A 27,931-nucleotide genomic window follows, 5' to 3' on the forward strand; every position below is an offset into this window, starting at 1 on the left:
CTCTTTGTCCAGCTGCTGATTTTAAGGAATGTGGGCTATTTTAAATCATCTGTTTCATAGCCATGTGATTTACATAACTGTTCCTATACTTAAGCAAACGTTATTTTTCTACAAAGTTGACTTTACTGTGACCCATTCCTTCGTGAAGCACATTAACAATCTTAAGGTTTAAAAGAGCTCTCAGCAGAAATTATGTGGTCTTCAGGGAATTTTTATGCTATTACTGGCATAATTCACTTCTGGGAGTTGTGTTTCCAGGCTCTGAGTGTTTATGTATGGTTGCAAAGAGGGCGGGGAAGGGTCTTTCTACCCCTCCTGTCATGTCATATCCCGTGTTCTAGATGATTTAGAGACAGATTCATGACGTCTCCTCTGCATCTGTCTGATTGTGAGAAGGAAACAACTGATGGCTGGACTCTTGAAAGAAAGGACAGTGGGCATGCTAGCCCCCTGAAATATTTCTCATAAAACATTTATGAAAGCACAAGAAGGTGGCTGTGGAACTTTTTTAGGAAGCGTGTCGGCACTGCAGCATACTGCACGTGAGGGAATGTTAGAGCATTGATTGTAGCAGTAAGTGTCCTTCAATATGGATGTCATCAACATGACATTCTATCCAGTTTTGTAAAACTGATGTATGTCTTTTGCCACAAATGTTTCCTGGAATCTATTTTATCTGGTTTCTCTGATAATGGAGGATTTATTTAGTTACATACTGTATTTCATTGGGAGTTTTTCACATGCATTGCATTGGTTGCATATAGCGTTACACAGGTGCAGTCTTTAATGAAGACGTAGTTTCCTAGCCCATGTACAGTAATAAAATATATTGTCACCTGACACAGATCCATTTTTGTTCCTTGATACGTCTGCAACTTTATATCACTGAGGTAGATTTTTACAAGGTCTTTTTTCCAGACTAAAATTAGTTTTTTACTCCAACGAACTAGGGCAAAAGAGATAAATGAATCTAGGTTAATGACTGTTACTGTCATGTTTATAATGACATTTTGATTAAAGTGTTAAATTTAGATAAATAGGTCAAATGTATGCAATGTTCTTAGATCATAACTATAAGTTGCTTGTGATCTCCTAACAGATGTTTTGAGAAATTATACATTCAAATCTTAACATGCATTCTTAAGCTCTTTTTTGAATGACTGTTCCTGATTCAGCTTCATAGAAAATCTGATAACTAGTTTTGTTGTGAATGGCACAAACTAACACACCAGCATACTCATAAACAAAACCGTAGCACACAGCACCACATGCTCTTCAGAAATGTCCTGTCTGAGATTAAAGTCAGACATTTTATGACAACATCCCTGTTTTGTTGTTGTGTTCTATTTCCTTTCCCACCTCCACCGTCTGTTCACCTCTCTTACTTCCCTTAGTAAACACAAAGCGCCCTAATTAAAAGCATAGCAGAGTGCCGGTGAATGAGATGGGGAGGGGGGAAAGATCCAAAGTGGAAAGCCAAAAGCCAAGTCAAATGCTGAATAGATTGATTAACTAGCAAAGAACAAAAAAAAGCAGAGGGCAGAGAGAGTAAAAACCTGTGAAATTAGAAAACCAATAGCGTAATATTGTCTGGCAAGAGACAAAATGAAAGGGGGCTCGCTGCTACTGAGGGTCTGAAAAGCAGCTGGAAAGGGTTTGTTTATAGTCAGCGAAGGGGGAGAGAGATAACATTTTTGGAGGATTAGAGGCAGGAAATAAAAGGCAGCACCAAATAAAGAAGAAAATGCAATGGGTTGGCCAGACCCTGGGGAGGGAGGGAGACGAGACGGAGAGAGGGGGAGCAGAGTGAAAGAGAAGGGATTAATGAAGGAGTGAGGGATAGGGAGGAGAAGGGTGAGGTTTGGTTAGGACTGTCATGCTGCAGTGGTAAAAGCCAGAATAGATGTCGCTGAGACCGAGAAGAAGAGGGGGAGGTGACAGAAGTCAGGTGGCCTGGGCAGGTCTTATTCAGATAATTTGCTTTTATATTCAGCTGTAACTTAAAGTATTAGTCACCCACTGACAGGGACATCTGCTGCCTTTGTGATTTACACTCACCAGTGATTGTTTATACAGTAGATAAGTGGATTCAGTCTGCAAAGCTACTGCTTCCTTTTAAACATATGCTTTTATTGTGCAGTTGTGTGTTGCGCTGCAACTAACAACTATTTTCAATATTAAATAAAGGATGGGAGGTATTATGGGGTCAACTCAGTACTTTGTTTGTATTTAAATATTTCTTTATTCTGTCTGTTTATTAGTTTATTTAGATGTTGCCATTGTCCCTATTACTTTAATTCCCCAATGACTTTCTACATGCACAGTTGTAACAACCGTGAAAATGAGTTTTGAATGCACAAGTGAAATGTATCTGAAATATAAACACCCAATAAAAAAGTGATTTGGGGAAAAAAATGGTTGTAAATTAATTTGCTGTTGATCAGCTAATCAGTTGACTAATCTTTTTAGCTCCAGCTGTGTGTTTTGTCCTTGAAGGAAGCTTCTGGTGTTGTTAAGCTGATACCTATGCAATGCCCTGGCAACTAGTGAAAAAATTAAATCATTTGTATAGGAGTAAGATCTTCACGTAAATATTCCCATGCCTTGTTTTAAGATCAGTCACGTATTTTGTGACAGTCCTCATACACAGTGTGTACCACAAGAGTATCACAAGTTCAATCAAAGCCAGTGTTTTCAGTGAAAGTCAAACTAAAATCCCCAAAATTGAAATTTGCCCACCGTGGTGAATTCTAAGATAAGCACGCAGGGATATAAGAAGAGATTGAGCAGTGGAGAAGGGGAAGAAGTGGTGAGTGGTGGGTGTGTGTGTGTGTGTGTGTGCGTGTGTGTGCGTTTGGGGGGTTGCATCACAGGAAACAAGCTCTCCATCCTGCAGTTGAATGTGACCCTTTGGCCCTGGTTCAAATGTTCCTCTGGGCCGAATACCATGAAGCCTCTGTCCTCTGCACCACGCACTGCTCTGCTCTGCACGGACCGTCTAACTGACTGCGGGGTGGGGCTGGGGGGTCCAGAAAGATAGGGTCAGGAGTGGAACAGGGAAAAGTACTGCAGGAGGATGAGGGAAAAAGGGTTACATAGGGGAGAAAGTGGGAGAAGAAGGGAAAAGACAACAAAGGGAGAAAGAGATGATACAGGCTCAGCATACAGAACAAACTCAACAAACACACAATTATTGTTTTCAGAAACCACCCAGATGTCTTGTTGCACACTAAAATGTGAAACCAGAGATGCTCACTCGCTTTGGCTGTCGCGCCTCTGCTGCCTGCCCGACTGGCAAGCGTTTGAATCGGGGAGATGTCGCTCCTATTTTTAGCCCCATGCTCGATGGAAGGATGGAACAGCAAACAGACAGTAGCTGCACACGCAAAGACAGAGAGAGAGAAAAAGAGAGAGGCAGTCTGCGTGTGTGTCTGAGAGAGAGAGAGAGAGAGAGAGGCAGTCTGTGTGTGTGTCTGAGAGAGAGAGAGAGAGGCAGTCTGTGTGTGTGTCAGAGAGAGAGAGAGAGAGGTAGGGAGGGTGAAAGGAAGGGAGGAAGGAGGAGTGACTTTGTGAAGTTCTGCAAGTTTGGCTCACCGCTGTGTGAGGAGGACACATGGCTGGACTGGGCACAGGGGAGAGCTGGGCTGCTTTTTCTGCTACAAACTGCAGCTCTTAATCAGTCTACAGCCTTTTCTCCTCCCACATATTATAAGACAGCTTAAGCTCTCTTTTGCACACTGAAGTGCTACATTAATGCCTCTTTGCCTTCTTGAGGGAGTTGAAGCTAAAGAGGGGGCTTACAGGACGATTGCCCCGCCATGGAATGTTGTAGATTTGCTTACAGGATCGTAGGAAGCTTTTCTTCCCCCTCTCGGGTTCAGAGCTGCGGGTCTGGATCCGAGGAGTGCGTGCGTTTCTTAGAATTCCCTCAGAGACCGGGGACGTCAGACTGGGAGGACTGTGGCTCTGGTTGTGGTTTAAAGGACGAGCAGCCACCTCTGGCTATTTAAACGCGCACGTACAGTTTTTCTGCACCTACACTCATCCAGACGAAGGAATTCAGGATGCGGCGCTTTGACAAGCTGAAAAAGTCATTCCCCTTCCTGGCACACTTTCACGTATACCGAGTAAGTCTGGTATCTGTCCTCCATGGTCCACTGAGGGATTTCATTATTTGGAAATATGGCATGAATAGTTGTAACTATAATCAGGATCATCTGGTCTACCCAGATGTTTGAATATAGTGTTTGCATCATGAATATGGTATGGTAGAGGTCAGTGTGTGTGTGTGTGTGTGTGTATGTGTGTGTGTGTGTAAATGTGTGTGTGGACTCCAGCTGGATTGAGGCAGTCCTCTGGGAGGGTTGTTGTTATTGCAGCAGGATGTTGGAGCAGAACAGATCTGATACAGGACATGGCTTAAGCCAGGAGGTGTGTGTGTGTGTGTGTGTGTGTGTGTGCGTGTGCGCATGTGTGTGTGTTCCTTTCTCCACCACCATGAGGAATGAGTTCAGTCCAGAGGCATTTCTCAGCAGGCATTTGTTTCTCTGCATCTGAATTCGTACATCTCTCTTTCCCCACTCTGTGGCATACTTGTCTCTTTCTTTTTTATTTTGTTCACCGTATTGTCGAGCAGTAAATGTAACCTCTTAATGGTTTATTTGAAACTAAATCCTAGTTGGGTGGTGGTCCTTATTTTGTAACATTCAATGTTCCTTTTAAAAACACACAGATGTTTAAGATTGTGGGGAGTTAGAGATATGACTCAAGATGAGCCCTGAGCATCTTCCTCTTCGTCCCATTATAGGAGATGTCAAGAAAAGCACCTGATGTTTTATATACATATAAGAACAGCTCCTAAATATTACAACATTGCACGACTATTAACAGTGTCAGTTAGAGACGGTCTGTCTTTGTTAGATTCATACACAGACAACCTGAATGTATGATAACTCTTTGCTGTGCAGCACCAGTCTCTAAAAAAAATGTAAAATATTATATATATGTGCTTGTTTAATGAGTTGCGTATATGAATTAGCAAGTCGAAAAAGAAATCTGATATGTCTTAAGCACCTTTATTTTGACCCCTCATGCCTCAGATATGACACTTACATGGAAAAAGGCCCAAGAGGAAGCTGACTTACGTCTTTGGCACCGTCCAGAGAAATAACACTTACATGTTGATCGCCAGGGAAGATCAGACTGGGGGCTGCATTGTGGAGGATAAAGGTTATAATATGCCCCACATATGAGTATGTTGTGCTTTATACATGGAAGCAAAAGAAAAAAAGTAGGTCTGTTTAAATGTTTCCAGGGAAAACGTTTGCTGTAAACTCTTAATAGCGTGAACTGCAGCTTAGCGCAGTAGTGGACTGGCCAAACAGGACGCTGTATCGTCTTTCTCAGGGTAAGGGTCAGGCATGATACAGCAAAATGCAAAACATGAAAATGGATTCAAATGACTGCAGCTGTAGTTAATCCTAAAGCCACAGGCACGGCAGGCATTCAGTATAGCCTGCATCTCTATAAAGTGGATCTCCCATGTTCCTGCTTCACTCTTCAAGCTAACATCAAAGACCGGTCTTGCAGTGTGCTTTTTAACAGAAAAGAAGCTAGGACTATTTTCAGTTGAGCTGTTAAAAGTGGACTCCCTCTGACTTGGAGAGCCAAAGCTGCAAGTTTGGACATTGCTAAAGAGATATCAGCTGACCCACTTTTATGTGCATCGTGATGAATTGTATCAGGATACGAACATCTGGCATAATCATTGGGGATCGAGCTCTCCCAGCAGATTCGGATCAGTCAGATCTCACATCAGAAATTTATGGAAAGTACAGGACGACTCACTTATTTGAATCTTTCCATTGAAAAGGCATGGGAGATACATATTATCAGTGTTTTGGGGTTGCTCGCAAATTATTTTCAAAACCCAGTGTTAAATGTGTGTGTTTGAGTGAGACAGTCATTAAGCAATAGGAAATGACCTCTAACCAAGCACATTAAGATGTTTAAATGACAGAGAGGAAGCCGTGACTCCTCTGACACTTTCCTCCGGACCTTGAAACCTTGGCACTGCTTGCACAGGAAGTTCTCATTCACAGAGTCCAATTACTGCAAAGTGGAGTGACCCCTAGCATCCCTCCTAAAGATCTCCTATAAATCTCTGCAGATTGGGAATTTTGGTTTGCAGGTTCACTTCCCCATTGAGACTGGAAATAATACTGTGGACCAGTGTGAGCCGGTGTGATGGAAGAGTAGATGACTCTTGTAGTGGTTCATCTTTTCCACTGCCTTTATTCTAAATTTAACTCCATCACTTTGAATAATTGCACCTTGAAGAAGCCCTTCAGCATTAAAGCTGATTTTGTGTTAATTTCAGCTTGTTTATGTTAAGTAGACAGTGATGGATGATGTTTTAAGATGGAGTGTTGTGTTTTGATGTTGAAGATTGATGGCTCAGTGTCTCATTGAGGGATGTAGTATATATATTGTGGTCAGATTGTTTAGGAGTCTCCCGTTTATCTTCTGTAGTGTATAATATATGTGCATTTGACGCATAACAGTTTACACTTCACTTACACTTATGGACACCAGATGTGCTTCAGTCATCTCATGAATCTTCCCAAAATACTTCCATCGTTTTCCAGAGTATTTATTGATCTCTTTTGTTGTCATTTGAATATTTTAAAGAAGATACATTGCAGACTAAGCGGTATAGTGACACCATAATGACACAGGATCTGTATTTTATTATTTTAATAATTCTTTGGCCCACTGACAAGCAGCTCCTACTATATTTGACCCCTTGCTCTTCATGTCTTTGTTATGTATTGTCTATTTGAGCAACCCAGTCTGCTGTGTGCGTGTTTGTGCCCAAATGTGTGTGTGTTTTGACAGTATTCGCATATTTATAATTACCCTTTAGGTATGTGGACCCTGATGTAAATATCTGAACATCTAAGCAGGTATTTTAGTGTTCTGTAAGCAAATACTGTCAAGCACACAATGAATCTGAGCTCAGTTTCCTCTTTTTGTTTTACGGAAATAAATGGTTTGATTGTTGCGCGGTGACTTTCTGGGTGTATTGGGTGTATTTGGCAGGTCTGAGACCTAGCACTGAGAAAAATGTTGAAAGAATACTGAATGTTAAATGTTCTGAACTCAGTTTCCTGTATTCTTTGTGTGTGTTTTGCAGAAGCTGGGCAGTAGCATGCAGTGTGAGGAAGGCACAGAATGGCTGCTGGAGCTGCTAATGGAGGTGCAGCTGCAGCAGTACTTCCTGCGGATCCGAGATGACCTGAATGTCACGCGGCTGTCACACTTCGACTATGTCAAGAACGAAGACCTGGAGAAGATCGGCATGGGTCGACCTGGTGAGAAACTGTGTGTGTGTGTGTGTGTGTGTGTGTGTGTGCAGTGTTTGTTGTAGAAAAATATTAGAATTTGTTTGCACAGTATGCGTTTTTGAACATGTGTGTCTAGTCTACCAAAAGGCCTAATTCTAGTTAAATTTTGCAGGGATCCTGAATAAAGTCTTGGTACAATAACACTTTGCCCAATATTTAAGTTTATGTCTAAATACCTTCAAAGCGAATGGCATTCCCATCAGCCTTAGTTGTACTTTGTGCTTAGTGTTAATTAGCAAATGGCTTGCTATCAGATTAAACTAAGTTGGTGAACATGGTTATCATTATACCTGCTAAGAGCAGCATGTTAGCATTTTCACTGTGAGAGAGTTAGCATGTTGACCAAAGACTGTAGACGTTGCCGTTAGCATTTACTTTAGCTCAAAGCAACACTCTTCATATGTACTCCATTACAGAGTCACAAGTGTGGCTTTAGACCCTTAGTCTTGTTTTGACTTATCATCTTATTTAAGACTGAAAATGAACACCAGACAGATGGTAGTAATCTTTAACGGTGGCTTGGTTGTTTCTTCAAGTCACATAAGGCAGATTTAGCACCTTTAGGTGGTAAAATTCCATTTGGCAGTTCAGAGAGTTAATTTTGGAAGCTGCCAAGCATGCTAGTGTCTAACTGTCTGGCTTGTTTTCACTGTTTGCTCCTATTTCCCCTTCTTCAACAATCATAACTGGGCAGCATGTGTCTCCTCATCTTTTCTTTTCACTGATTAGATGACAGTTTTTCCCGATTTAGGGGTACTCTGCCTGAAATACATAATTTACTTAATAGTGTCCTTCCAATTTTCTCTTAGCTGATGTATGACTATATAAAGGGGTATTTTACGTATATACAGTATATAGCCTGACATATTATTTTTGTCTGCAGTAATGGCAGTGTGTCATTTGGCTCACTCTCAGCATAGCTGGAGCAAATCCTCCATCACTAACACCCCTAATAGAATTTTAAAGGCAGAACTGGTAATTAGGCATTAGGAAGGGACACTGAAGTGCCAAGTCTTTTGTCTGCGGTGTGTGTGACGGGGAGGGCAGCGGTAATGTTTTAAATCCAGTTATTGAAGCCCTCAGGGCCTTGGCTACCGAGCCGCTTAATGCTAATTACACCCATTTCTCCTGCTCATACATTCATTCACATCTTTCTCCTACACTCACGCTCAGTGTTCTACAGGCTCTCGATCTGTTATCCTGTGTGTGTTTGATGTTTTTTTCATTTCATACTTTGTCTCCAGTCTCTTCTCAGATATAGTATGTATGCATCCTCCATATTTTCGCCCCTTTTCTTCTAATTATGGGAGATAACTTGGAATTCAATGCAGTACGTCTTCTGTAACTCAGATCCTTCCTGGTGCTATGAGAAGAAGCAGCTGCAGTCTTCATCCTTTTGTGTTTACTGCTGAACATCACATTTCTCTTTTTTCCTTTCATTCTTTTGATACAGGACAGAGACGACTGTGGGAGGCTGTGAAGAGGAGGAAAGCCATGTGCAAGCGCAAGTCCTGGATGAGCAAGGTGACAGACATAGACAGACACACACCCACGCTTATTATGGTACATGGTATGCTTGACATTATGTCTCCACAGTGGCGTCAGTCTGTCTGTCTGTCTGTCACAGTGTGGACACATTCATGTGAACATAATAACTTATGAACAATACATGGTAGAAACTTTACACTCAGACCACAGTTTCCACCTGTACAGATGACATGATCACATTTTGCAACACCTTGCTGAATTTGTGTCATATTTTTTTATGTGACAAAGAGTACGATCCAACATTGACAGATCTTCGAAAATGCAGCCTTTACTATAGTAATGTCTTAGTTTGATGCTGGGGCCTATTGGACTTACTCAAGGTAAGTCCAATAGGGCTGAGTCCATGCAGTGAAACACATAAAGCCACAACAGGAAGAAACTCCAAAAATCCACAGAAGAAAACTCACAGGAGTACAGGACACTCAACATACAATGATGACACTGTAGAGACTGAACAGAACTGACAAACATTTATACTCAGGTAAACGAGCAGGGCGGGAGAGCAAACAGGTGACAGGGATCAGAACTAACGAGACAGGCAGGCAGAGAGACAGCAGGGGAGAACAGAGAGACTGGCAGGCAGGCAGATTACTGGGAGAACAGACATAACACACGCAGAGAACAAGAACTAACAATTAACAGACAGGCAGACAGAAACAGCGCACAGAGAACTCAGGACACAATTGAGACAGGTAGTTACATAAAAGGCATGATGGCAAAAATCACTCCAAATCTTCTTAGTGGACAAGGGGCATGTAACGTCTAGTTGCAAGCAATGGATCTGTATGTGTCAAACAGGCAAATGAGAACACTCACAACAAAGGTGCAATTGTGAACCCCCTGATGAGTTTCTCTGTTTGGAACATTGTAGTGTTTCTGGGTTTGATCTTAGCACATCTCTGCTCAGTCACATTAAAACTAGTTTCAGTGCTGATCCTGAATGTGACATTAATACATACAAACAATAATAAGCAATGCAGTGCAGACTTAAAACTGCTTTACTAGTGAAATATGCTTAACTGGAAGTTGAGTTTAACTAGCAGCTCTTACCAGTATAACATTTCTTAGCACATTTGTAAACACATTTTAAGAACAATTCAGTATCAGTTCAGTTAATTTTTAAGGCAATGACCACTAATAATGTAGAGCACTGTTTGTGGTGATACCAGTGCTGAATGCGTAAAACTTTTTAATAACTGAAAGTAGGACCTAGACATAAATAAATGATTTGTGCGTCTCAGTTCTTTTTATTACCGTTTTGTTCTGGTGCCAGCAGCTGTAACTGAAAGTGTGCATTAGATTATGGAGACGCTACACGCAACCTGATTGTGTCGTTAATTATTCATGACAATTTGGCAGTTTGAGCTCCAAAAGGCAAAACTAAACAATATTGCATGTTTCAATATTTATGGGTCACCAAGTGAAGTCTCCTCAGCTTTTTGACTTCAAGTAATTCGAGTCTCACTGCAGACAATTCCCAGGTTGAGTTTCAAGACCTCATTTTTGATACTCAAGTCCAAGTCTCAAGTCTACAGCTCTGGTGAATGGTCACATTGTGTTAACATAATGTCAAGGTCTTTTGTGTGACAGAAGCTTACGGTCTTACTGAGCCCGTTTGGGCAATTTATTCTGTTACTGCTACAGACCATACTGTGCTGTATGTGTGTGTCTATGGTGATTATGGAGGAGGTCTCAGTGATTGGTTCTGTGACATCTTTTTAAAAGAAAAAAAACTTCTGATAGATATACTGTAGGTAGGTACAGATGCATAGACATCTGTAGGGAACATTCCTCAAGAGAACAAGACAGCTTGACCCACACACATGAGGATAAGCACGTCCACATAAAGACACTCACACACAAGTCAAGTCACAAGAGTTGGTGACAGACAGATTCAGAGCATGCTGCATTCATAGAAATGTTGTTTTCATGAAGCAAGGTTTCTTTCTTAAAGCGACAGAAGCACATATGAATGTGACTTATTCACTTTCTTTAAATAAAGTCTGAACGATTAAAGATACCTCATACACAAGCTCATTACAAACTCTGATACACCTACACACACAAGGCTCAGAGCAATGAAGTGTGTGAAGCAGTACTGATCAGTCTCTGTGTGTGTGTGTGTGTGTGTGTGTGTGTGTGTGTGTGTGTTGGCTGTTGTAAGTGGAAGTCGTGGTGCCCAGAGGATGGTGTTTGCCATCTATAATTACACCTGTCTGTTGCCCCCTCTGGCACCATCCTCAGCTAGAGTAATCTGCCTTCTCAGCCCCCGGTGTGTGCGCGCGCACGCGCACTGCCATAGTCAGAATCTTTTGAATGTCGAGCCTCCTATTTGAAACCCACTTACCACACTGTGACCACAGAGATGTGGTGTTTTTAAAAAGGTCTGCAGCATTATGTCATGTCTGGTCCAGTGTGAATGTGAAACCACACACCGCTTGCTACTGTTTATATCTGGCCAGTCAAATATGTTTGGCACTGAGGATTCATTGACACATCTTTTTCACTGACGATACTGTTTCTGAGTACTGACCTTCAGCCAGTAATGAGCTCACATTGGTTTCATCAACTTTTTTGGAATGAAACAATGCTTAGATTTAAAGATTGCTCTACCTATGAAAAACACATGTGCATGTGGTATGTGACATGTTAATTGGTGTATATTAATTATTTGATATGCAGCACCCGTGTCTGTGCATTTTTATTTTGGGCTTCTAAACAAAGGTTTCTCTTAATGGTTCTACACAGCACACACATTGTATGGGTTCAAATTTAGGGGAATGGAAAGCTCTTAAGGACTCACACAAATACACACATATATATGCACACAAAAACATTCAGGTCACTTAATCTAATAGGGCTTCCTAATGAGTACTTCCTAGCAGCTCACGAACATTCCTGCTGTGTTGTCAGTGCTTAAGCCCAGAGGCAGGACATGTCTCTCCCATAAAGATAAGTGTATGCGTTTGTGTGTGTGTGTGCTTGTTTTGGTACATATCCATAGTTGCTTACTGACAGCATATCCATCAGTTTTTGTTGAATACTGTGTGTGTGTATGTGTGTGTGTTGGTGGCAGCGAGGCTCCTTATGTCCTCAGATTAGAGCTTAGGGACCACTGTATAATGGTTAGTTGATTCCCCTTTTCTGACTGCTGGATGCTGGCCTTAACTTGACTCTGCTCGCTTAACAATTACGCTCACACCACACAAGTCAGACGTACTGTACAACACATGACTCGAAATGCTTTTACAAAAGGACAGTAGGAAGAAGTAAGGATGACGAGGCTCAGTGTTTATGCTGAATTATACTTTGAAGCTTCAGCACCTGCAGTGGATTTATTGGCTCTGTAGGTATGTAGAGGGGCTCGCCAAAGCAGACGTGCACTTCCATAAAAATTGTAACAACACATAGGGCCAATATGGTGCATGGTCATTGGTCTGCAAGTTTTTTTTTACCTGCGCCAGTCTAGTGCCAGAAGGTTGATTAAAATCAAAGTTATCTTCAATCAAAGTGATTTCCAGTGTAAACCTCCTCTGTCGTCTCACTGTTGCTAACATCACAAAGTGAACAAGACGATGTAAACCTGTTATCACTGCCTGATACTTTCATCTCGTGGTGCAGGCCTGCCACAGTGGGTGAGTGGGTCACTCCTGTGTGTAAGAGGGGAGAGTAGGGGGAGAGCAGACGAGAGAGAAAGAAAATAAAGTGAAAACTAGTTTTCTGTGAGGCTGACAGAGATGGAAAAGAGTGGAGGATGGAGGTCATAACTGAAATGAGTGTCTGGTGTCTTCCCTCCATCTCCGCCCACAGTCTCCAGCCAAGTGTCTCCTGAGAGCAAAGGCAGATAGCTCATTTACTAATAAAGGTGTAAGATGAAACTCAAAGCCCTTTGTCAGACTTTTCAACATCCTGGGCAGTTGAAGACACTTTTATATGTTCATCCCAGATTGGGGTTGATACTATTGTTTATAAGCAGTGGTATTCATCTCATTTTTATTGCAGCAAAGATGTTACTTTGGTCTTATCATATCGACATAAATCATCTTTTAGACACTATTTCACCACATATTTCTCCTACACACACACACACACCGGACCGAACAGGCGGGGTGTTCTTTCTCTCTATATGTGTCCAGTAGTCCCTTTTTGTTTGCCTCGTTTCATAGCCAGCTTCATTTGTCCTTTTTCTTCATGTGTTCCTCTCTAGGTGTTTAGCGCTAAGCGTCCCGACGGAGGAGACTTCCCCCAGCAGGGCCATCCGGCCTCCTCCTTTCGTAAGCTGTCTCCCACACCTCCTTTGGGCCTGGGGGAGGGAGTCCTGGCCACACAGTCCAGTGGTGATGCTCCTCTTGACGGGCAACAGCAGACCCTGACCTGCCTCATCCCAGAGAAGGATCTGACGCTGTTTGAGAAGCTGGGGGACGGCTCCTTTGGCGTAGTGAAGAGAGGAGAATGGCTGACGCCTGCCGGGAAGGTGGTGAGGAGACCCGTACTTTCTTTTTAAGAGAACTAAATAAATGTAAACTCCTGTATGTTGAGGATATGTGTTAAAGAAGAAGAACTAGGTCACGGCCACACTATGATAGTTCTCAAAAATTGTGTGTTTGTTTGCATTTTGTGCTGATGAAGGAATAAATAAAAGCAGGCCCAAGAATCTGTGTACTGAACAGAGTACATTTGCAACTGTTATATTTGAAATCTTTGTCCTTGTTTCCAGCTGAATGTAGCTGTGAAGTGTCTGAAGACAGATGTGCTCAGCCAGCCCGATGCTCTGGAGGACTTCATCTGTGAGGTCAACGCTATGCACTCCCTGGACCACCAGAACCTCATTCGCCTCTACGGTGTGGTGCTCACACACCCAATGAAGATGGTAGTGGATACACAGAAACGCACACACACAGGGAGGACAGATAAACACATATATATGCCCAGGTGTACATTAGTCACTGATATACTCTAGCTTTCTCTTGACTTCCCTGTACTCTCACATACACCCACACATACTTCAGCAAACACAAACTGCACTCTCTGTCGCTCTCGTGCACTCTCTCAGGTTGCTTTGTGACCTTTTGAAATCAGCGTTTGTCATGACCGGAGAAAGCGATGGAGTAAAAAAGGGAGACAGGAAGGGAGGGGAGAAAGTGGATGGAGGACTAAAATAAGGGCTGACATTTCACATTTGTTACCCTCTAGTTATTTCCTCTGGCATGTTTTTCATTCATATTGCCAAATGGTTTTTGGAACATGGATTACCAATTACCAAAATTTCTTCTGTTTTTCTCATTATATTCTCCTTTTTCTTCTATATATTTCTTCCTCATATTCTCACTTGGCACTTCACACCTCTCTTTCTCATCTACATCATCTATTCCTTTTTGCTCCCACGTTCCCCTTTTCACCCCCTCCTCTCTGTGTGTTCTGAAGGTGACTGAGCTGGCTCCTCTGGGTTCTCTGCTGGAGCGTCTGCGATGTGTCCGTCCACAGGGCCCAGTGTTGATCCACACCCTGTGTCAGTATGCTGTGCAGGTGGCCTGTGGCATGGCCTATCTGGAGCAGAGGCGGTTCATCCACAGGGACCTGGCAGCCAGGTACGAGAACAGAGAACTTTCTGAGGTGGACTTCATAAGTTTTAGCCACTATAAAAAGGCCAGTACCTATTTTTTAAAGAGGGTGTAGTCTTCACATTCTCTGTCTTGAATTATTTATATTGCTTCTCCTTCTTCTCCACCCAGACATTTACAGACCATTATAGGGAGACTTGGCCCATTAGCACAATGAGTAACTGGTTGGCTGGCTGTACTGGGTGGTCTAAGTTCTTAGTCTTGGTCAAATTCGTCACTTTCACTTAACTGTTGACACAATGTAGATGCTTGAGAAAATTGTAATGGCTTGTAAAAATGAGTCATTTTCCCAGTTAAAACTGTGATAAAATGCTAATGACTACACATGGCTGTTACAGTATCCAAACACTAAGCAAATTTTACAAGCTGTGGTTTTAAATGCTGGATCTGTTGAATTTAATGTTATGTTGATTTTCTAACCTATCAGTCTGTTCCTTCAGTTAAAGGCTGAAGTAGGTTCTGGATGCATTCAAAATAGGACACTGCTGACACCATGCAAAGTCTACTGTAGTTGTATGGCACATGGACTATATTTCATATAATTTACGCATCAATTCTGTGTGTTGCTGAAGATTGACTATTACAACTACCCCTGTTTTTGGTTGATCTAGTAAGATGCACCTCTTAAATCCGGTTTAGTTTATCTTCTGTTAGGGTTACATATATTATTTTATCTCATATTTTAGCTCAAATTCTTTCTCCTCTCAACAAATTGTCAAGCGAAAAAAAAAAATTTATAAAAACCATTACAGATTCATTCTTCCTCATCTTTGCTTCTGTATGTGGAGAGTTTTGTGAACATCTGTGAATTTATGAGTGTGTTTATGGCATCAGTAGTATGCTGCCTAAGCGGAACTTTAAACTAGAGTTAAAATCAAATTCCAATAATTTTAAATTATAGTTATAAGATTATATGATGATAACAGATGCAACACAATTCCCCAAATAACTATTTTGCACTGCATTGTTTAGATTAAAAATGTACAGAAAGATGTTAATTATGTGACCATCTTGTCTGTAGAAACATCCTGCTGGCCTCAGCTCACAGAGTGAAGATCGGTGACTTTGGCCTGATGAGAGCACTGCCTAACAACCATGAGCACTATGTCATGCAGGAGCATCGAAAGGTCCCCTTTGCATGGTGGGTGTCCGTACAGGGATGGATACGAGCGGTTTTAGGGGTTAGGATGGGAACCTGATTTATTTTTTTGCAGAAAGTTTCCAGAGAGATCTGATCGGTCACAGCTACATTCCAGCCATGCTGATAATTCTTATAAAACACTGCTTTCTGTGTTTTTTGGAGTTTCTTTGCCAAAGTCTGTCAGCCAAGCAGCTAGCTATCAATCTATATTTCTTTCTACTGTTAAGATTATTTACAATACATTCTCTGCCCAAAGTAAGCATTATCGTTGGACAGACTTGCAGATAACTGATTTAATGTAGCCCATTTTAAATTTGTTACCTGTGCTGCTGCAGGTGCGCCCCAGAGAGTCTGAAGACCAGAACGTTCTCCCATGCCACAGACACATGGATGTTTGGAGTCACTCTCTGGGAGATGTTCACACATGGCCAGGAGCCTTGGCTGGGCCTTAATGGGAGCCAGGTAAACACACACAGAAAAACATATACAGTATGTAACCAAAAACTCAGGCAGACCCACAAAACTAGTCACATTTATTCACATCTAATCTGATTTTTCTCCTTTCTGGGAAAAAATCCTAGATCCTACACAAGATTGACAAAGAAGGTGAACGCCTCCCTAAGCCTGAAGACTGCCCGCAGGACATCTATAACGTCATGCTGCAGTGTTGGGCTCAGAAATCAGAGGACAGACCTACCTTTGTTGCCCTGCGGGAGTTCCTGCTTGAGGTAGGGGAGCCTGCAGCAATTTGGGTAGCCAAAGGTGTATATCCAGGCTGCTATATGTGAGGGTTTTTTTAAGGATACTGTGTAATCCTAAACTCTCCATTTCCACTAAGCAGAAGAAACTTAATGATGATCTTAATATATCTGGTACAGATAGACAAGTGTTCCCTCACCAATTCATCATTGCGTAAGTGGACCTTTAGCTCCACCTAGTGGAGTTACTGCATAGCAGAAACAGAAAAATGCTGTCAGCTGGAATAACTATTTTAACCACCTTACAATATGGCCCACTCACAAGTATTCTTATGTGTGTGGGTTTTTCAGACCATGCCCACAGACATGTGTGCTCTGCAGGACTTTGACGAGCCTGACAAACTCCTGATCCAAGTCAATGATGTCATCACCATCATAGAGGGGAGGTGGGTATTAATAAGCATTTTAGACTTTGAACAAGGCTGCCCCCACATCTGTATCATTTACTGAGCAAACCTACCTGCCAGCCTAATTTCTGATAGTGTTTAAAGGGAAAATAGCCTACAGGTATTTTCCAGTTTAGATATTTTGACTTAAGTAGCTCATCAGTGCTTAATAATAAAAAGATATAGAATTTCTATTAAACTAAATGCACTACATTGTTAATATTAAGTTGTTAAATGTCCAGCAGAATTATTTGGTGTTGTAAGGCCCTGTAGATGATTCTCCTTATCAGCAACTGTGGTTCGTCCTGTTTCATCCTCAGCATTTTGATGTCTTTCAGGGCAGAGAACTACTGGTGGCGAGGTCAAAACAAGCGGACCCTTAAGGTCGGACAGTTCCCCAGAAACGTGGTGACATCAGTAGCGGGTTTGTCAGCACATGACATCAGTCGGCCGCTCAAGAACAGCTTCATCCATACGGGACACGGAGACACCAACCCTCATCAATGCTGGGGCTTCCCGGACAGGATTGACGAGTAAGGACCAACTTCTGTTGATTAACTTAAATGTGGATTCAGTAAGGTCTAACTGTGTCTTCATCACTTTATATACAGTATGTGTTATAATTATGCCCCATGTTAGAAGTTGGTGTTAAAAATCTGTCCGATTAGTTTTTACTGAGTTGTAATAATACACTCTCACCAATAGATGGCAGTAGCACAATGTTATCAACAGTATAAAACCCTGCTCAGTTACATTCAGTATATTGACATTTACTGTAATTAGGTCTGCCGCTCTCTTACCCCCAGCTTGTACCTCGGTAATCCTATGGATCCTCCTGATGTCCTTGGTTTACACCTCAGTGGTGCTCGGCCCACACAGCTACCAGGACGAGCTAACAGTGAGTAAAAGAGCTCTAAATAAAACTTAAAGCCATAACGTTGGTGAATACCAAGAATAAACACAGTCTTGTAAGTCTGTTCAGTATCCACCATCTCTGGGTTCACACTCTTTAGGTGGCACCACTGACCCAGACCCGTTTAGCATTTAGCTTATGAGCTAAAAGTCACTGCTGGAAGGGTTGGTCTCAGTTTAAAGGCCCATTGTGAAATGTTTTGGTCCTATATGACGGATGTCTAAAAAGATTCTCAGTTATCCAGGTCATAATTATCTAAGGAAGGTTAAATCAAGGGTAACAGGACTTGGTTATCTTCAACCAAGTCCAGTTGCTCTTGATTTAACCATCTTTAGATCATATATGTCATTTAAAGATACACATTCACATTCTGCTAGATAAACATTTAAAAATAACATTTGTATTTCTCAACTGATCATTATTTAAAATATACAGCTGTTTCACTCTGTAACTATAAACATAACTGTCAACAATAATCAATTGTTAAATGATCAGATTTCCTGTTTTTTGCAGTGCTTTGGAAAAATGGCTACCAAACAGCATTTCATTTTTTTTAACACTTGGCTGGCAATCTTTCACTTTCAATCTGACATTTGCTTGCTGCTTTTTATTTTCTAATCTTTCTTTCTTTGCTGCTGTCTCCCCCCCCCCCTATACTTTGTGGTGGCGGTATTTGCTTTTATTCTTCCAGAGGAGCCTCCTCCCCGTCCTCCTCAACCAGCAGTGCTAATCAAGAGTAAGTCTGGTTTCCCTCAGCAGCTCCTCACCCATTGCTCCTGCCCTCTCTGTTCCCTTCTAGCTCCACTCCTCAAAGGTACATCCCATATTAGTTTTTCTCTCCTTTGTCTACCTTTGCAGTGATTATGTCTTCTACTTTTATTTCCTTTAACATCACTGTTTCTCCGTCTTTCCATCCTCGTGTCCCTCTAACAGGTGTGCAGTGTCCTTGCTGTGCACTATAGGACTAACTTCAGACCTGGAGATTTAATTTGACTGAACTGTGTCTTGTATATTGAGGTGTGAAGATCTTAACGAGCATGGGGGTCATCACTCTCTAAATTTTTTGATGGAACTTCAACACGCTTTGGCAGCCACAGTTTTCACCGTAGGAGGCGGAAATTTGTCATAGAGGTCAAGTGTGTTTGTGTGTGTTTGTGTTCATGCCGACTGGCTAAAAGTGGGCCTGGGAATGGGAGTGGCCTATTGCAAACAAAGCTACACCCACTGTATAGCAACCACAACTTTCTATCAATGAGGCTGAAATTTGCCATGGAGGTCATGTGTTTGTGAGGTTGTGTGTGTGTGAATGCATTAACACAGAATACATGTACGTGGTCACAGGTATTGCAAATTCAAGCTTGTTTTCAGTAAAGTAATGAATGTATTGTGTGTTTGTGTCTCCAGAGCCTTGCTATGATCCAGTAAACGATGATGAGGATCTGACTTCGGCAGGACTAAAGAGGTTATCACTTCGTAAAACAGGTTCTGTCAAAGGCTTAAAACTTAAACCCGCTGCGTGGGTCTCTGCTTCCAAGCAGGGGAGTGGCCGGATTTCAGGCTCAGGCCACATCCTCAACAGTGAAGTGTCCCTCATTGACTTTGGGGAGGAGTTCCCCCCGCCTGCACCCTCTCCCTCCCCTGTGGTTGAAATTCAGATTCCTTCACTGGCAAAGCTAGCTTTGCAAGCAGAGAACATCTTGGACCGGACTCCACCTCAGAGTCCATCTAGATCATTGCCCCGTCCCCTTCACCCTACGCCAGTAGTGGACTGGGATGCTCGGCCATTACCTCCACCCCCGGCCTATGATGATGTAGCCCAAGATGAAGACGATATGGAGGTACGGTAGGAGGTGTTACAGCACATTTCACATTGTGTCAAAATGTCACGGAAATGGAATGTTTACCTCCAGTCCTGGTATTACCTAGATCCATAGCAGAATGTATTGAAGATGTAAATCTTGTTTTTCCATACAGGTGAGCTCCATCAACAGCTCGGAGCAGCAGCATGAAGAGGAACAGAGTGACGTCTGTAACCCAGATGAGGCTCTCTCCTCTGGACAGAAAGTGGAGGGTGAGACTTTTGTCTCCAGGGGTCCAGACAGACCAGACCTGGACGACAACCTCTTTCTTCCTGGCAAGCAGAGCCAGGTGCTGTCCGCTTCCTTCTCCCAGTCAGCAGAGATCTTCCAAGAACTCCAGCAAGAGTGCATGAGAAGGCTCAATGTACCGACTAGAAGTGCTACGCGGTCAAGCTCGCCATACCAGAGCTCAGCCTCGTGTCCCCAGACTCCACAGACCCAGGAGGGACATCAGCAGAGTGTCCTCTGCTCCAGTGAGGACAAACCCCAGATCCCTCCACGTGTCCCCATACCTCCTCGCCCTATAAAAAGGGGCGACTACACATCTGCTCGCTGGTCAAGGGATCTCTCCCTGTCACCGACGCCAGCTGACACCACAGAGGACGTTTCTGGGCCAGACCAGGACCGGCCACCTCAGATCCCTCCCAGAGACCCTTTGTCCCAGCCGGGCTCCCGGACTCCCAGCCCCATGGGCCTGGTAGTGGGCTCCCCCCAGCAGAGAGTCTACTCTGTCAGTCCCACCACCATGCAAGCTCCCCTCTCCTCTTGTCCCTCCACACACACCTACGGCTCCTACCTCTCCACCTCTCCAGGTAAACTCATGCCTACCACACACAGCTTTGCCTCAGATCCTAAATATGCTGCACCCAAAGTGATCCAGGCCCAGGCACAGGGGAAGGACACTGCCAGCAAGGGCCCCTGTATCCTCCCCATCGTCCGTGATGGACGTAAAGTCAGTAACACCCACTATTACCTTCTACCAGAGAGGCCCCCATACCTCGACCGCTACGACCGTTTCTTCAGGGAGGCAGAGAACCTCCCTGCCAGCGGTGTGGAGGAAAGACATGTACGGCAAGCTAACACTGCCACTGTCAGACCCATGGTGGTCAGCAGCCAGACACTCCAGGGACAGGGGCTTGTCCAGCCAGGCGAACTGAAGGCTAATTTCTCCACCAACAATAACAGCAGTCTGGGTGGACCACGGTCAGGGATGAAGACATCAGTTAGTCTCCCTCGTGTCTGTTCAGAAGGGCTTGCAGCACTGGTGGTCAATGCTTCCTGCACCAGGACAGACGGAGGAGGAAACTCAGCTGAAAGGGTGAAAATGGTACGGTCAGAGATATTTGGACTGCCTTTTGCAACTTCTCATTTGAAATACACTGTATAATTTTACTATTTAAATCATATGAAAGGTTTTATTTATTGCTATGATAAACTGGAAAGCCTGCTCACTGTCTCTCTCATTATGGATGTCACTGCAGAGGGATAATTTACCTGCAATATATAGTTGACCTCATGTCCTCCTTGATTCTACTTTGATTGCTTTTTTGTAAATCAGATAAAAAAGTACAGTCCTTAAACTAGATAGCCATCCCTTCTTAGTTTCTTATCACTAGTATGAGAGCATAATTATGGTTCTATTATTATGAGATGAAGTCATTATCACACATCTATGAGCTGAAATATGAGTACAATGTTCAGGGTAATCCAGTAGGATTGGTCTAAGAAGTAATAAGACTTTAAATGATGTAATAGAGTGCAGTGCAGTTTTATAACAGTTAATGTAGCTTTTGAGTGAAATATTATGGTGTATAGCGTATTACATTTGCTCATACACTGAACACAAGGGGGCAACAGAAGACCATTTTTAGTAGCCGCTTTTAACTGCTTAAATCTGTTATAATTGAACAGATTACCTCCCTATTTAAATCATTATCAGAACCAAATTATGATTGATGTGTAACAAAAGCAAAATAACCTTTTCAAACTGGAGCTGAACTTCTGAAAGTCAATGAGTCAGGCTAATTAAAAGGGGAAGTTCCATTTTCTCCGTTCCCTTCACAATGAAAAAAGCACTAAAATGTTCTTGAAAATGAAAACTTCTCATAACTTATTTAAAAATATGCCAGCATTCTTTTGAGACAAAGGCCTTATTAATTGTTGCTGTGAATTGACAAGACAAGAAACCGTAATTTCATTGGTTTGTTCTTGCTGGCCAATTGATTCTGACACTGACTGAACTGGAGTTAGAATCACCAAAGGCTCTACATCGATCAGGCACTTGGCATTTTGTAATGCATACTGAGATCTGTGGCCGCACATGAGGTGCAGTGAGAATGTGGGATCGTATATAAACTGTATTGCAGAGGAGAGCATTGCAAGAAGTAGACATCCACATTTACTTCCTGTTGTAGTTGAAACAGTACAGTAGCATAAATAAATAAAATCAATCACTATGCTGCCAGGAGCACACTGTCTGCATTGTTGAAATTAGACGTGGTGGATTCGGAGAAACATAATTAGTAGAGCTCAGACTACTATATAATATACAATTTGGTTAGTGAAGTGATAGTGAACTGTGCAAAAAGCTTCATCAAATCCATTGATGCTTGAATCCACGCAAAAAAAACTTGGATAAGTGCAAAAAAATATTTTCAATTAGAAGAATATTACATGAGGGATTAATGCTAAATTGATACAGATGATTTAATATCTTTAAAAAGGACCCAGTCGTGTACAGGTGTTTCTGAGGTAGGTCAATGTAATGTAAATGTAGTAGTGAGGCCCATCAAGTGAGGAATCAGAGCCGGGGGAATATAAGGGTTGTTGGAAGCTGCAGAGACTTACACTGTTGTGTGATTCAGGTGCAGGAGGCAGTTCACGGTGTTACAATAGAGGAGTGCCAAGCTGCCCTTCAGAACCACAACTGGAATGTCCAGAAAGCTGTGCATTATCTAAAGGTGAGAGCATTTCTTAGTATGCTGTGAAAATGCTTAATGCACAGCAGCCAGTTTTTGAAAACCATATTATATACCATACCATACTATATCTGTAGTTCATATTGTGATTCTATAGGGATAGACTCAACGCGAAAGTATAAATTGGCCTCAACATAAGAAGAACAATCCAGACAATTAGCTTAAATGAAAACACTGGTTTCTATAAAACACTGAGCTCAGCCTTTTCAGTATTTCATACTGCTGTAGCAGCACTGTAAGTATTTTAGATGGCAAGCTAATGTTAACAAAGTGAGCTAGCTCATATCTTGAAAACATTATCTTCAAATACATGTCTTTTGTCTTCATCAAGGACTACAATTGATGGAAGACTTAAACTTTACTGTTTCATCCTTCACATTTGTAGATGTGTGCGATTTAATGTTTCCTTTCTCATAATGTCAAAAAAAAATTCTAAAAACTAAATTAAGTTTCAATTAATTTTATTCAGTCTCACACTGTTAAAAAAAGTAAGCTGTATCACTGAAAGGCAAACTGAATTGGTGAAATAAAACTTTATACCAAGTAAGGTCAACAAAAATTTTATGGTTCTAGTCCATCAAAATAAAGACCCTATGAAGTGTAAGACTATGTTGGAGCACAGCAATTACCAAATTAATCAGTGCTGAACACTGCTATGCTGCAAAAGAGTCCTTGAGTCCTTTTCTGTAATAACCCATTTTGTAGAGGATATAAGTACAAACAGGCATTCAAAGTTGCTGAATGTAGTTTTACTTTATAGGTTCATATCAGGATATGATAAGAGCAAATTTGTTGAACCTTTAGGGAAAGTCAGATCATTGCTGCTGCAATGAGCCGGCTATAAATAAAAAGGCATGCAGACACTGATGTGTCTACAGCAGTAATCAGCAATCTCTCAGCTGCCTGTGGTTGGGGCCACTGTGGCAGGATAGAAGGTGTGTTTGGGCACAAGGGAACACTTGAGTGCTGCTTAATAGTGGCAGCAACGTTTAGAAGATAAATAAAACAGACTGTGTTTACCCTTTTCTGCAGTTCTTTCCTGTACAGTACCTGACCCTGTGAGCCAGCTATACTGTCTCATCTTATCCCTTCTCCTGGCCGCTTTGTACAATTGCTCTCATCTTTTTTTTATTGTCTGTCTCTCTGCAGGTTGAGCAGTTGTTCTGTTTGGGTCTGAGGAACAGGTCAGAGTGTCTAAAGCTGCTGGAGATGTGTGACTGGAACTTAGAGGTGGCCAGCACACAGATGTTAGACAACTATGGATCCACAACAAGACCGAGGTACTGTACTGTATTCTATAGCTTTGTTTATTCAACTTTGGGTCATGACCTTTTAATGTACTGTACTCTCATCACTGGCCAGCAATGACCATCCATTTGACTTATTTAATACTTTAGCTATCACTTCAGATAGCACCCAGAGCCTCTAATCTACATTTAAAACTTGGTTTGGATATTTATTTTATATTTTTATTGGCATTCAGTATCACTGCGTATGCACATGATACATTAAAGTCCGTCACATATCTCCCGAAATAGTACCCCTCAGAAGAACACATACATAAAAAATTAAAATAGTGATAATAATTTTAAAAAACTATGGACAATTAGGGAATGATCTTTGTCCACAATACAATCATTGATTTGTGAAAATAAAATCAGATCTATGGGGCGTTACATGCTTTGGTTTGGATATTTAATCTTGCGTCTGTGGCATTTTATCCATCGTTTTGACAGTAATGTTCATGTTTGGATATTGTTTCCGGAAATTAAATTCAGTTACTTATGACCTCGCTTCACATGCTGAGATGAGATCAGTTTAGTCACATCCATCTTTGGAATAGATACCATTAAAATTGGCTTCTTAGCCGGGCTTAACTGCTGGAGATATTCCCTCCTCCATATGTCACTGCAAGTTAACTGAAAACGTCAACGGCAGACATATACAGAAAGGAGACAGGCAGCAGCATGACGCAATGAGAATGCTGGTGTGCTCTGTTAATGAGGCTAAGAATCATATTTGGCTGCTAGACTGAGAAAGTTTTCTTTTCTATAGAAAATATTAGGGAAATGTTTTTTAAATTTTGAACAATTTAATGTGTCACTTCAAAAGCCTCACAAGTGGAAGGTCTCTCTTGCAAGACAATGTAAATATCATTCAAGTTAATTTAGGAGGATTTTGCATTTCATCGTGATTTTCTCAATCTAATCTAAAGCTTCTTTATATTTTTAGACGGTGACAGAAATTTCAAGCTGCTGAGCTATGACTGGAACTTCATCTTCAGTAAAAGATCAGATGAGGAGGTGAATTTGCTCCTGACCCTTCCTGTTTATGCTTCAGACACACAGAAGACTGTAATTTGACTGCGGAAGAATCCAGCACATTTTCAGTGAACTAGCACAATATACCAAACTTTACAATGGCTCCATTCATGCATAACATGGACAAAAATATTTAGCCTGGGGCAAATATAATGTTTTGGGTCACTTTTTGACTTTGATCAGAAAGATATGTGATTGTTGCACTTATTAGAGAATTGCAGACCGCCATCTTCCATCTTTTTAAAGTTATTGAAAGACAAAGACAGTGCTACCACACTGCCTCACTGCTGCACTTACACTGTTGACCAACTGCAGAGAGATACTTCAATCTTTTCTTTCATTTACGGCATGAGCACTTCCTAAAAAGATCCATACTTTACCATGAGGTCATTATATTTTGTCAGAATACGCCAGGAACGAGCACAGTCTGACTAAAAACTGGTATCTCATTTAGTGAACACTGTCAAAAACAGCGTCATATTGTAAATCTACCATGTAAAAGCACAACACAATACAAAGCTAGTATTTAATTGGCTCTCCAGGCCACACTGTGCAGGAAATCATTTGGCCCGTTTACAGTTATAAAGAGGGGTGGGGATGTGATTATGAAGATTGTTTGCTGCTGAAAGTCGAGGAAAAATATACAGGAAAAAATGCTGTTGCAAAAGAAACATTTAGGTTTCTCTACAATAACAAAATGCTTACATCCTCAATAATCTGTATTTGGCGCGGGACATTTATCAACATTGACCCCATGCTGTGCTCTTTGTGCTAAGAGTCAAAGGTCAAACCGGTAAAATATTGACCTCAATTTAGAGAATTAACAGAAATAAATCAGATTAGCAGTTTGTCCAAGATTCACTTATTTTTTTCAAAACTGTCTAATTTATATTCAGAGGGTGTAAGCCGTAAACCCATTATAAAGAGACATTTATGTATTTGTGAACTAAATATTGATATTTTAATATATTTTCAACACAAAGTTCAGAAACAAGAGAAAACTGTTATGTCCATTCCTGGGCAGGCCATTATATATTTACAAATGTGTCACTCATTAAGTTAAATACTGTAGCACCTATTGCCACGTCTGGCAGTAGAAACGTCCTACACCCCAGACATAGTCTTTCCTTATTCCTTCCCTCTAAGCACTTTGCCCATACAGAACTCCCATGCATCAGCTGAAAACTCTTGCCAGCTTGGTATTTTCTGCGTGCACACAGACTACATTGGCAGCTAATATCAGCAACGTAGGGACATTTGTCCCAAGGCACAGATCCTGTCCCTTAATCATCACTTAACCACAACTGTGATATTTTGGTCAGCAGCTTTAGGGGCAATAATTTAAATCTCGGCAGACGTCTTAGCTCTGGGTGAACTTACTGCTGGACGTGACAATACATCTTCTGACTAGGTATCATCATAGCAGAGCCCTCAGTAGTGAATGGTTCAAAGCTTTTTGGCCTCTCAGGCTTTTGTTCTCCCGTTTTATTCAAGATGCACTTAGTTTGTGAGGACTCTTCTAAAAGGAATAGTAATAAAAGGCATTCCACCGGCTTTGACATCTAAAATTGACTTTTATGTGGTCAACCGAATGTGAAAAAAAACAATACTCTACAGGCAATTTAAAGCTTCTTTCTTTAGTAAAAAATAATTTATTTAAATTACAACACAAGTCCACATGTAAACTCTGGCTTTGCTCCAAACCAACCAGACCCTCCATATATTCACAAAAACCCTAGAATCTGACTGGGCTAAGCACAAGCCGTTTGGGCAGATTTATATGACAACCTCCAGTAAAAGTTCTCTCCTGTGTGCAATAAGCACATGAAACCACCCAGTCTGTCCATCCATCAGTGCCATCCAGTTGTGTGAAAAGATCTCTGTCATGATGGATCCTAAGTGAACGCACAGGAAACACCGTCTTCAGTATGAAGTGTTTGGTGACTTAGTTTTCCTTCGCAGAGTAGGATGAAGTTCTGTTTAAACAATGATCCAGAGTCAATTTTGCCATGTCCCCCTCTGGTGTGCTATGATAAAGCTGATTGTTAACCAGTGCATGAAGACAACTTGATGTGAGAGCCGCCTCCACAGTCTGTTCATGTGTTGTTTGTCTTTATACCAAGCTGCTGTAGTTGTATTGAAGGACTGAAGTGAACCTTGTGGTGTTATGATCAACCCAAAGCAACAGTCTCCTGTTGTGGTGTTGAGACTCTGATGTTCAGTTCTGTTTAGTCTTTGTTCGCCAGATCTATTTCTTTAGAAACTGTCTGTGATTTTAAGTCATTTATATTGTCTTTGCTGTTTTTCCTTCAGTCCAACTTGCCATTTCTTCCTCATTTGTATGTATGTGCTTCCCAGAATGTGTTTTATTTTAAATGCCTACTGTACAGTTGGTTTTCATTGTTTCTCTCCTCCAGGGTTGATGGAAATGTTAAAGAGAAGTTCATGCTGCCGAATTTATAAATGTATTTTTTATTAAAGAATTAATTATTTTCTACCTCTTTTGTTTATTCATCTTTTTTTCAGTCGCCTTACTTATTTTTGTTATTTTTTTAAGTATTGAGTGCTGAAGGGGAGATATGCTGGATGTTGATTTTGTTCCACACAACACTCAGATGCATAAGAGGTATTGATGTTCAATGAAACAAATACCATACTAATTAGCCTTAAAGTATTTTAATGGACACTTGTGTCCTAAATGTTTGAGCCCTTTTAGTATTAATTAACAAGAACCACAGAAAGCCTCTGGAACATACGCAACAACTGCGTTTAAAGGGTACTCATCTGGTTTTGTGACTTACACTTCTGATCAAATGTCTAAAGTTTAAAGTGCTGAAACAATTTGTCAATTAATTGGTTGACAACCATTTTGAGCTGAGCATCGCTTTGAGTTAAAAGCGAACCTGCTGATGTGTAGCAAGTAGAGTATAATGCTTACCATGTTCATCATTTATGTCCCTTTTGTACTGTACAAGACATCCACTAAAGGCTCCTGCAGAC

At 41.5% G+C, this 27,931-nt stretch overlaps 1 protein-coding gene across 11 annotated transcripts in view; it reads left to right on the plus strand.

The window, feature by feature from the left end:
- Positions 1-27,428, plus strand: part of tnk2b (tyrosine kinase, non-receptor, 2b) — a 64,800-nt gene extending 37,372 nt beyond the window's left edge. The window contains exons 1-18 of one of the 11 annotated variants that reach the window (XM_046051628.1): positions 3,639-4,127; positions 7,196-7,373; positions 8,860-8,930; positions 13,162-13,431; positions 13,672-13,824; positions 14,379-14,542; positions 15,597-15,716; positions 16,052-16,178; positions 16,298-16,444; positions 16,766-16,860; positions 17,199-17,393; positions 17,667-17,758; positions 18,465-18,587; positions 19,178-19,611; positions 19,748-20,959; positions 22,497-22,592; positions 23,760-23,890; positions 24,843-27,428. In XM_046051628.1, coding sequence (XP_045907584.1) covers positions 4,065-4,127; positions 7,196-7,373; positions 8,860-8,930; positions 13,162-13,431; positions 13,672-13,824; positions 14,379-14,542; positions 15,597-15,716; positions 16,052-16,178; positions 16,298-16,444; positions 16,766-16,860; positions 17,199-17,393; positions 17,667-17,758; positions 18,465-18,587; positions 19,178-19,611; positions 19,748-20,959; positions 22,497-22,592; positions 23,760-23,890; positions 24,843-24,849 — 3,678 coding nt within the window. In that variant the 5' untranslated portion in view covers positions 3,639-4,064 and the 3' untranslated portion in view covers positions 24,850-27,428. Of the gene's footprint in view, positions 1-3,638; positions 4,128-7,195; positions 7,374-8,853; positions 8,931-13,161; positions 13,432-13,671; positions 13,825-14,378; positions 14,543-15,596; positions 15,717-16,051; positions 16,179-16,297; positions 16,445-16,765; positions 16,861-17,198; positions 17,394-17,666; positions 17,759-18,464; positions 18,588-19,177; positions 19,612-19,747; positions 20,960-22,496; positions 22,593-23,759; positions 23,891-24,842 lie in introns of those variants that run through there. The other 10 variants (XM_046051631.1, XM_046051630.1, XM_046051629.1 and 7 more) reach the window with 10 other exon arrangements.
- Positions 27,429-27,931: the final 503 nt, after the last annotated feature.

Source organism: Micropterus dolomieu, linkage group LG06 (genome assembly GCF_021292245.1).
Source record: "Micropterus dolomieu isolate WLL.071019.BEF.003 ecotype Adirondacks linkage group LG06, ASM2129224v1, whole genome shotgun sequence".
In the NCBI taxonomy this organism is placed as follows: Eukaryota; Metazoa; Chordata; class Actinopteri; order Centrarchiformes; family Centrarchidae; genus Micropterus; species Micropterus dolomieu.